Below are 11,485 nucleotides of genomic sequence, written 5' to 3' on the forward strand. Positions count from 1 at the left end.
TGATCTGTAAGTGGAACACCCTTCCCCAGAAAACTGTTTCTCTAGCACCATCCTGTCACTGGAACCCATAAGTCTTCTGAGCAGTTTTAAAGCCTCTGGTGCAGTGTTTAACCCGTCCGCCCACACAAAACACACACTCACACACACACACACACACACACACACACTCACACTCACACTCACACTCACACTCACACTCACACACACACACAAAATACCAGGACTCTTACCTCCACATATAGGATGGGGAAAATTCCAATTTTATCTCCCAGCATTCCCTCTGCCCAGTTGTCGTCCACTCTCCGAATCACAGTCAGAATTTCATCCTGCATTAAAAGAAATAAATATATAAATAGCTCACTCAATTACCGGCAAATGTTTTCAGGCCGTTAAAGTTATGTGGAAAGTTGAGTGCCCTTTTCATAAAACCAATCAATGTCGATTTATTGGGCACTGAGATTGAAATTCAAAGCACATTAATACGGTCTAAGAGATGGTCATTAAATCTGGGAAATTTCACTTTTATACACTTGCATGGTGAGTTACACTGCAGCGTAGCCCTGCTGATTTATTACATGAAGAGAAGCACCAGGTTCCACTTCATTGTGTTCACAAGATCCATGAAATGAGACTTTGCCTTAAAGACTACCATAAAACGATAATAAACCCATATTTCTTTACGCTCTAAGGTGAGTCGCTTAAAAACAGGAGGGACCGCAGAGCTGTCGCAGGAAGGAGAGCGCGACGGTGAGCCGTGTCCCTCCTGCATCAGGGAGGGGACAACTCCCGCTGATCTACCAGCTGTCACAGGAAGAGGAAGTCATACGAACAGGAAGCAGGAAGTGTGAGCAGTCTACAGCCAGGGCAGGGGCATAGGGGAGGAGCTACAGCACGTTTTCAGTGAGACATCCAATAAGGGTTGGACTACAACACTTTCAGTAAAGAATACAGACACACGCGGACACAAAATACTGACACAACCCTCCGCACACTGTATGAACGTGAACCACCGTGTCTTTACCTGTGTACTATTGATCTAGAATACCCTGGAGAGCCATGCACTCACAGAATTCATAATCAAGTACCGGTCAAAGATGATCTAACACCTGCTGTTCGTACTTCCTGACCCTGACATTATTCACAGGGCACGGAGCACCGACTGCAGACCTGACACTGCGTCAGACAACACACCGCTCAGGAGCATCTGACCTGCGTGTGATTAGGGCTTTAATCAATGTGCCGGACTATGCTGGTCATAACAGAGATAACAGAGTGGTAGGAGAGAGAGGGAGATGGGACATGGGACATGGGACACAGACATGGGGAATGGTTATGTGATGAGGTAAAAGTACTGAGGGCATTTTGTTTTCACGTAAAGTAACGATTATTGATAATTCAGTCTCCTACAGGAGGTATGCAAAACACTTTTTAATTTCCTATTGATTGGTTCTTAATTATGAGCCTAATTTAGACATAATTTAGCAGAAGCACTGGTCTAAGTATCCCAGGTGATGCGCAGGAGGAATATGCAAGTAAACGGTATGGAGGATGAAAAACGGCTCAACAGACTGGCGTCAGAAAGAATCCAGGAGCAAACAAACCACCCAACAGCCAAACCCCCCACCCCCCAGCCAAACCCCCCTCCCCCAGCCAACCCACCCCCCAGCCAAACCCCCCTCCCCCAGCCAACCCACCCCCCAGCCAAACCCCCCTCCCCCAGCCAACCCCTTCCCCCGCAGGCGAGGGGGGCTGGCTGCTAATGACACGCCTGGGGAGGGCTGGGATTCGGTAATTCACCCATCTGCTGTGGGAGGACCCCCGCCCCTCGGAGTGGGATTAGGGGTTGGCAGAGGGCCGTCTCCCTGCTAAATTCATTACGCAGGCGCTGGGTCCGTGGGGGTGGGGTGGGGTGGCGAGAGGTCGGCTCCTCCTGCATTTGATTGGCTCTGACAAATAACAGGGAAAGGCAACAGCTTTTGGTGGAGGACTGACACGGGTGGGTGGGGGAGCGAGGGAGGGAGGGAGGCAGAATAATGATGCATTTTTCATAGGCTCGACCCCGATCCTCATTCCACCTGGTCTGACTGCACAGAAGCAGCCGTGAAGAACATAACCCCTCTCCCCTTCGCACAGGGGCTAGTTCAGCCACTGCCACAACCCCTAACCCCTTCTCCAAAACACAGAAAAAAGAACCGGAGTCTCTCTCCACCACGGCCGTGCCAGGGAGGGTTCCCGTGGGTTGGGTTTCTCCACAGAGAGGGAGGGTCACTGTGTCAGCTAAACTCCCTCACTGAAACCCCGTGCGCCTTTGGCACTGTGATGTAACCGAAGAGTCGGGTATTAAGTATAAAAGTATAAGTAAGTGAATACGCGTCCACGTCTTCGTAGAAATGTTTATATAGTCCGAGTCAGTGGTTTAGCAACCACCACAAAATGTAACAGGTGTTTCCGTTTACAGACCTGATTCCGTAGGTTATGTGACATTTGATGCAAATGTACACCGTTCTGCAAAAAAGTAACAGCTAAGCGAGTTTTATTATTTTACTTCTGACCTGACAAGGATAAGGCCCGGTAATTGCACATGATCTTGGTCTAATGCCCTGGAAGAGAGCAAGCACTCTAAATACTACTGTGCCACACACTGCAAACAGGTTATCTGTGCTTGGAGGACAGTGTGTGTTCGCTGTTCTTTTCTTCTGAAAAACAGTTTGTATCTTAGAAATCACTCAGCGCGACAAAATACCGCGGGGCTTTTCAGATTCACTGGCTCCGATGCGTTTCGAGAAACACAGCGGCTTTCTCCCAGGTCAGGAAGGGAACCCTCGGGGAAACAAATGAAGTTTCGACTGCGCCGAGGGAGGCGATGCACGCCTTTATCCCCCCGCCCACGGGAGACGCGGCGCTCGGAACAGGATAGAGGCGGGAGCCGGAACCTTCCGCGCCGGCGAACTCGATCTGTCCACAGCCAGCTCCGTCTCCACATAATTACACACATTATGCTGCCGCCCGGGCTACCTGGGACCCGGCTCGCTGAATGCTTAATGCACTCTGGGTATCGCTGTCATACTTGGAGCGATTTGAAAGGAGATGAAAAGGCATTCTGCGCCGGCTTTGTCCGCAAAGACTGCCGCGCGTAATTATCCCCTCATCTCATCTCGCTGTGATCCTTTCTTGTTCTGGGGGAAAAAAATCCCTAAATTAAAATCAAGCGCGCCTTCTTGACAAATATCGCCGCAGCGAGGATAACGAGCGACCATTGTTCGGGGGCGGGCTGTTAAGGACGAGACGGAGAAGAGGAAAAACATCTGATTAAATAGATGCATTGAGAAGAACACTGTCTTAAAGTGACGTAAAGAACAAAAACGCATTAAAAAGGGAGGAGATTCACCTGAGCATACTCGAGCACACGCACACGACCTGCGTGTGAACTGGCCTACATGGCTCAGACTTACATACATGTACTCCATTTTATTACAGACGTGACTCGCACTCAGCAAGTCTTTGAGGTGACAGACGTTGGCATTTGCAAGCCTACCTTGTCAGAATGTTGGCTTGAAAATGAACGGGAGTCAACAGGCACGAGAGTGCACTTGCAGACATTAATGCTCTACACCAAGCAGGCAAGGATTGGGAAGAACTGTTGATAATTAAACTATCTACATAGTACAGCCTCGGATTTGGACTTTCATTTTAGACTGTTTGAATATTTCACCGACTATTCAATGACTCTTTACTCAGATCAGCACTGACACACTTGTTAATAAAAAGAAGGAAACGTGTAGCCCTGTTCTTTGTCATCAATATTTATGAAGGGAAGACAAAGAATAACAAGATAACGAAATTACATCGCTGACAAGTGTGAGAGAAAGCTTATCTCTTTGCAGCAACTCGTTATTTATATAGAGCCGAGTTTCACTGCAAACAAATGTGGGCTTTGGGTTTGCTCCTGGGAGTCACAGAACATTCAATTAGTATTTAATACAAATGAACAACCTATTAGCCTACAAACATCGTGGAGTGGCTAATTACATTACATTATTGGCATTTGGCAGACGCTCTTATCCAGAGCGGCGTACAGTTGATTAGACTAAGCAGGGGACAATCCTCCCCTGGAGCAATGTAGGGTTAAGGGCCTTGCTCAAGGGCCCAACGGCTGTGCGGATCTTATTGTGGCTACACTGGGATTCGAACCCCTGACCTTGCCTGTCCCATTCATTTACCTTAACCACTACGCTACAGGCCGCCCTAATTAATAACTCGTTCTGCATTAGCAGTGAATACTTAATAATTTCTTAAGAAGCACAAATCTGAGTAACATTGTAAATTCTCAACATGATGACACGAAACACAAAGGTTTTTGGTGATTTACTGTACCATGTCACAGAGCTGCTACAGGACACTGTCCAAAATGAGTGTGCAACTGGGCATTCACTAAATGCTGGAATAAACCACTCTACACATTAAAATACGGGTGTGTATTTTAACAGGTTTAACATATGCTTTTCCCATGATGATTGATATCATCCAGCTTTCCTTCCATGTAAACGTGTTCTAGCAAAGCGAACAAAAATCACAATAACTGACTGCAGGCAGGGGCTAGAGTGTGAACAGAATGCCATCTGTCACAGCCTCTTGAAGGAAATCCTCCGTTTGATGTTAACTTTGTTATGCCAGAATAACAAATTTATGACTGAGTGTTTTATTTAACCACAGATCTCTGCATATTGTCATTGTTTTGGAAGATGGAAAATTACTGAAACAAAACTGTTCATGTTGAGAATAAAAAGCACTGAGACTGAGTGTGGGATAATCAAACTGACGAGCACTTTGATGTGAACCACTGTGTGTGAATTAAACTGGCTGCTCCCTAATGAAGCTGTAAGGAGACCGGGCTGAAGGTGAGGGCAGAGGAGTCTACTGACTGACTGACTGACTGACTGACTGACTGACTGACTGACTGACTGATGACTGACTGACTGACTGACTGACTGACTGACTGACTGACGGACTGACTGACGGACTGACGGACTGACTGACTGACTGAGTGTGTGAGTGAGTGAGTGTGTGAGTGTGTGAGTGTGTGAGTGAGTGTGTGAATGTGTGAGTGAGTGAGTGAGTGAGTGAGTGTGTGAGTGTGTGAGTGTGTGAGTGAGTGAGTGAGTGAGTGAGTGAGTGCGTGAGTGAGTGAGTGTGTGAGTGAGTGGGTGAGTGAGTGAGTGTGTGAGTGAGTGAGTGAGTGAGTGAGTGAGTGAGTGAGTGAGTGAGTGAGAGAGAGAGAGAGAGGGCAAGTGAGGGTGAGACAGAGACAGAGAGAGAGCGAGAGAGAGACAGAGACAGAGAGAGTGAATGGGGCTGTAGCATAATGTGATTCAGAGTACAGGGGAACTGTGTGTCCAGTTGATTAAGGTTACGAGGAGCAGGAAAGAGAGGGCGATGTTGACAGCTTATATAGCCAAATTTAGCTGTATTTGGACAATTTTATTGCTGTTTTCTGAAATACCGTATGCTTCGACAAATTTTACAATAAACCTATCATGCCAACAAAGCATTACAGGACTGAGAGAGAGACCGACAGAGAGAGAGACAGAGAGAGAGAGAGACTGACAGAGAGAGAGGGAAAGGAAGAGGGAATGTGGGTGTGATGGAGAGGGATGGAGGGATGGAGAGAAGCTCTGTGTCTGCTGCATCCTTCTGAGAACGAGAGCCGGGGAGTGTGAACGAGTGAACAACATCCATATTATCGATTCGGCAAAAAAAAAATGCTGGCTGTCTTCATAAATGGGAGGACTGCGGGTGACAGAGCCCGGAGTCAGCACGCGGGCCTGACTGATTACCTTGGTGAAAGTCAGGCAGTCCTTGTCCTGGTCCTTGTCTTTCATCTGGAAGTCGTACAGAGCCTTGCCCTGGGGCGGGGTCTGGGACAGGGGCTTGATGCACTGGATGTAGCTGGCAGGCAGAAACCCATGGCTGCCGTTCAGCTCGCCGTGGAACCAGTTCTCATCTACCTTGCGGCGCAGGATGATGATGTCACCCTTGTTGAACTTGAGGTCGCCCGGCTCTTTGCCCTCATAGCTGTAGAGAGCTTTCCCGCAGGGCAGTTGGGGAACATTCTGCAAAAACAGAAGCAAAAAAAAAAGAAGAAACATCACAAACGGTCCCAAAGTGCCTTAATCATAGCTTTGCCAAATCCCAGCATTCCCATCAAAGCGGTGTGAGCTGAGGTGAATTTATGTGAGGAAATTGTATCCTACACTTGGAATGTTAATTTTGCCCCAAAACTATGACATCACCAGTGTAGCCAAGCAACATGTGCATTGCCTAGGGCTACAGCAGAGCTTACAATACATTCAGTTATGGGATATTCGTCTTATCCCGGATGCATACAAATGCATACAGGAAGGTTTAGTCAATGACGACCAAATGGCATCTCAATAGGGCCACAACAGACAGCAGCTGTTAATACGCAACTAGTTCAGAAGAAACAAATACAGAAACTTACAACCTAAAGTTAACACCATCGAAGGTGCAAGAGCAAGACTGAGTATGTAGGGCAAGCAGAAAATAGGTTTGAGGCTACAGCTTTAGACACAGCAGGTGAGGCGAGTGAAGCCACAAAAAAACATTCAAGTTCAACAATAGTTGAGCCGAGATGCAATTTAAACAATTGTGTTTGCAGTCTGCGGTGGAACACAGACAATGACTCTGCCGTCTAGACTGCAGTGGGGAGGCGATTCCACCACTGGGGAACCAGGGCAGGCAAAAGCCAGCGGCGCGCGCACGTACACACACACGCACACACACAGACTCACACGTACGTACGTACACACACACTCACACACACAGACACACACACGCACACACACACGGAAGAGGGAAACTGGGAAACGCCGTCAAACACCACGTGCAGCTCATAATCAAACACATTCACTGCTGCCCACACTACTACAAATTGCGAATAAAGCTGTTCTGCATGTTGCACAGCTTCCATGACACATGCAGTCAGGCAGCCTCAACACACCTAAACCACACAGCAGTTTTGTACGAGAGAAGGTACTGTAGTTTTAATTTCATAATGACACTATAGCGTTGCTGAACACGTTTACAAAAAGCACACAGGGTTACGGAAACATGTTTAGCACAGTATGAGCAACAAACGTCTGTTAGAGGCTGTTAAACCATTCCATGCATGTCACCCTGTCTGCTTTTCAGAACTGTCAGGAGGGCATCAGTCCCGTATCAAACAGTCCTGGTCCACAGCCCCAGGGGAGACACTCTGGCAGGCTGTTAGCTGCAGTGACACAGAGGAGCTCGCAGTGGGGCCTCTGTCCCCCTGTTCGGGCCCAAGACCCCGGAGACGGCACGTCAAGCCTGTGTGATGGCCGCCGCCAGGAGTGAGAACGCACTGCATGAACTCTCCACTGCACTAACTCTCCACTGCACTAACTGCTCTAACTCTCCACTGCACTAACTGCTCTAACTCTCCACTGCACTAACTGCTCTAACTCTCCACTGGCGCATTGAGTCAGAGGCCACAGAACACAAATGAGAGCGTTAGTGACTCTGTTCTGTGTCTCAGCGCTACGGAAGGCCTGATTACTGAGAGAGTCCTCCGAGCATCTACACAAAAATAATATTCACGTGAGCGAATGCGTGCACCACAGCCCCACGCTGTGAAGGGCATGGTCACCGCTCTTGAACAGAGGCAGCGTGTCGTGGGCACACGTCAGGAAACGCTCCGGTAACACGCGTGTTCGCTGGAGAACACGCTCCCAGCCGTGCGGTGTGAAAGGAACAGAGGGTCATTGGGAAGCAGTGAGCGGGTCTGAGACGTGGCGTCTGGGAGGGGCTAAGGGGGTGTGGCCTGTGTTTTATTGGAAGGCCCTGCCTCTTGATTGGCTGACACGGCAACTGGCCCCGCCCGCTCACCTCCACTTCCCCGCCTCGGCCACAGGAGGCTTGAGCCCATAAAACATGAAGCGCTGCCTTTAGCTCAAAAACAAACAGCAGTGTGTCACTCTTCATTATATATTTATGACAGCAAGGAGACAGACAGAGAGAGAGAGAGAGAGAGAGAGAGAGAGAGGGGAGGTTGGGGGATATGTACTCGGAGGTGAAAAGTCTGGGAAAGAGTGAGAAAGGGAGCGATAGAGAGAGAGATAGATGTACGTAAGTGCGCAAGCATGCTGTAATACATGCATACAGTAAGAGTGTGTAGATGTGCAGGTACATGTGTATTATACGTGTACGTATGCAGTGTTTCCATATGTGTGTTTAGGTGTACAGGTATACACATGTATATACAGATGCACATGATTATATACACTCACTAAGCACTTTATTGGGGAGTCAATCATATGGCAGCAAATAATTGCATAAAAGCACGCAGATGTGGTCAAGAGGTTCAGCTGTTTTTCAGACAAAATGTCAGAATGGGGAAGAAATGCGATGTAAGTGACCGTGGAATGATTGTTGGTGCCAGACAGGGTGGTTTGAGTATCTCAGAAACTGCTGATCTCCTGGGATGTTAATGCACAACAGTCTCCAGAGTCTGCAGAGAATGGTGCGGAAAACTAAGAACATCCAGTGAGCAGCAGTTCTGTGGGCAGAAATGCCGTGTTAATGAGAGGGCAAGGGCAAGATGGGTTGAAGCTGACAGGTAGGTGACAGTACCGCAAATACCCCGCTTACATCATCAGTAGAGCATCTCTCAACACACAAAGCGTCAAACCTTTAAGTAGCAGAAGAAAAATATGGCTAATAAATACCTAATAAAGTGCTCACTGAGTGTATATCAATTTTCAATAGATAATTAATTAATACCTTTAGAGAAATGTTACATATAGGTTTTCTTTATCAACTTGTAACATAGAATTCATGATTGTTATTTATTGTTTTTGTTATTAATGTTTTTTAATGTTTACTATGCTTTGGCAAAACTATTTTGTTAGTCATGCCAAAAAAAAGAGCCCCAATTGAGAGAGAGAGAGAGAGAGAGGGATGGCAGGAGAGAGAGAGAGAGAGAGAGAGATGGCAGGAGAGGGAGAGAGAGAGAGAGAGAGAGAGAGATGGCAGGAGAGGGAGAGAGAGAGATGGCAGGAGAGAGCGACAGCGCATAGCAACCTGGATGACAAATTATGATGGTTGACCGACAGGCAAAGAGAGGAATTCGGGGGGGGGAGAGAGAGAGAGAGAGAGAGAGAGCAAGAGAAAAAGAGAGAGGAGGAAGGAGAGAGGGGGGGTGAGAAAAGACAGAGAGAGAGCACCAGCCCGGATGACAGATCATCAGTGGGGGAAGCTTGCACACACCCATCCAGGGACTCATTACACACGCATGGTGCTGTAATGTGCAGTGTATTTGTTTGGGATTCTATTAGCCCTGCTTCACAGGACCGGGGGGTGGGCGGGGCAGTGTGGACCTGCAGCCAGACAGACGGCTTGCTGAAGAAATAGCTGTTTCACCTGACGGTGCCAACAGTGCACTGCCCATTGGCTGGGTCCTCCCACCCCAAATCACAGTCCTCCACTGCCTGCGGTTCGCTCTGACTCACACTCTGGTTCCGTCACGGCGGACTGCGAGTATGAGGCGTGACCGTTCCGCCCAGCGTCACCCACGGTAACGGTCACTTTCAGGGCAGGCTGTACCATCCAATCGCTGGCTGGCGAAAAAAGACAAATCGGCAAAGCGAACGGTGGAAACGGCCGAGGTTGAACTCCGGCACACAATCAGAAGGAAAATCTGCAACAACTGCAATTACAGCTCTACAGAGTAATCCAGCTCTACAGAGTAATCCAGCTCTACAGAGTAATTCAGCTCTACAGAGTAATTGTAATTCAGCTCTACAGAGTAATTCAGCTCTACAGAGTAATTGTAATTCAGCTCTACAGAGTAATCCAGCTCTACAGAGTAATTGTAATTCAGCTCTACAGAGTAATCCAGCTCTACAGAGTAATTGTAATTCAGCTCTACAGAGTAATCCAGCTCTACAGAGTAATTGTAATTCAGCTCTACAGAGTAATTCAGCTCTACAGAGTAATTGTAATTCAGCTCTACAGAGTAATCCAGCTCTACAGAGTAATTGTAATTCAGCTCTACAGAGTAATTCAGCTGCCATTCCAGGCCGAAACATCCCTCTGCCACACAGTACATGGTCTGCTCTCTCTCCCTCCTCTCTAAAACTCCACCACTGTGTGACCCAACCTGACCACTGTGTGAGACCCAACCTGACCACTGCGTGAGACCCAACCTGACCACTGCGTGACCCAACTTTGACCACTGCATGAGACCCAACCTGACAACTGTGTGACCCAACCTGACCACTGTGTGACCCAACCTGACCACTGCATGACCCAACTTTGACCACTGCATGAGACCCAACCTGACAACTGTGTGACCCAACCTGACCACTGTGTGACCCAACCTGACCGCTGTGTGACCCAACCTGACCACTGCATGAGACCCAACCTGACCACTGCATGAGACCCAACCTGACAACTGTGTGACCCAACCTGACCACTGTGTGACCCAACCTGACCACTGCATGACCCAACTTTGACCACTGCATGAGACCCAACCTGACAACTGTGTGACCCAACCTGACCACTGTGTGACCCAACCTGACCGCTGTGTGACCCAACCTGACCACTGCATGAGACCCAACTTTGACCACTGCATGAGACCCAACCTGACAACTGTGTGACCCAACCTGACCACTGCATGACCCAACCTGACCGCCGTGTGACCCAAACTGACCGCTGTGTGACCCAACCTGACCACTGCATGAGACCCAACCCGACCACTGCGTGACCCAACCTGACCACTACATGACCCAACCCGACCACTGCAGGAGGAAGCTGTTCTCACAGTTGCTTTATTAGGGACCGTCAGGAAATTTTCATAAAACGTGCTGCTGTACAGTTAATATTGGCATCTGATTTAAAACCCACCTTCAATGGGTTTTCATTGTCCCTTCATTCCTGTGGAGCTTTATAAAGCAATTCCAACATTTCTACACTGCTTGTGCAGCATTATTGATTTGGTTTTAATGCATTTTTAGCAAACAGCGATGTGGAATTGTAAATTGTGACTGCGGTGCCACCCAAGGAGCACTGTGTGTGTGTGGCGACTGAACCGTGTGTGTGCTCCTCAGACACAGTCACGCGTGATCCAGTGACCGCATGGCGGAGCCAGTGACCACATGGTGTGAGCCAGTGACCGCATGGCGGAGCCAGTGACCGCATGGTGTGAGCCAGTGACCGCATGGCGGAGCCAGTGACCGCATGGTGTGAGCCAGTGACCGCATGTGTGAGCCAGTGACCGCATGGCGGAGCCAGTGACCGCATGGTGTGATCCAGTGACCGCATGGTGTGAGCCAGTGACCGCATGGCGGAGCCAGTGACCGCATGGTGTGAGCCAGTGACCGCATGGCGGAGCCAGTGACCGCATGGTGTGAGCCAGTGACCGCATGTGTGAGCCAGTGACCGCATG

General features: G+C 48.7%; 1 protein-coding gene across 1 annotated transcript in view; it reads right to left on the reverse strand.

The window, feature by feature from the left end:
* The window catches only part of LOC133116318 (E3 ubiquitin-protein ligase SH3RF3-like), a 128,680-nt gene that overhangs the window by 37,050 nt on the left and 80,145 nt on the right, over positions 1-11,485 (reverse strand). Inside the window, exons 2-3 of the mRNA XM_061225758.1 lie at positions 5,835-6,110; positions 231-326 (exon numbers count right to left, since the gene is read on the reverse strand). Coding sequence (XP_061081742.1) covers positions 231-326; positions 5,835-6,110 — 372 coding nt within the window. The remainder of the gene's footprint in view (positions 1-230; positions 327-5,834; positions 6,111-11,485) is intronic.

Source organism: Conger conger, chromosome 17, assembly GCF_963514075.1.
Source record: "Conger conger chromosome 17, fConCon1.1, whole genome shotgun sequence".
Lineage (NCBI taxonomy): Eukaryota > Metazoa > Chordata > Actinopteri > Anguilliformes > Congridae > Conger > Conger conger.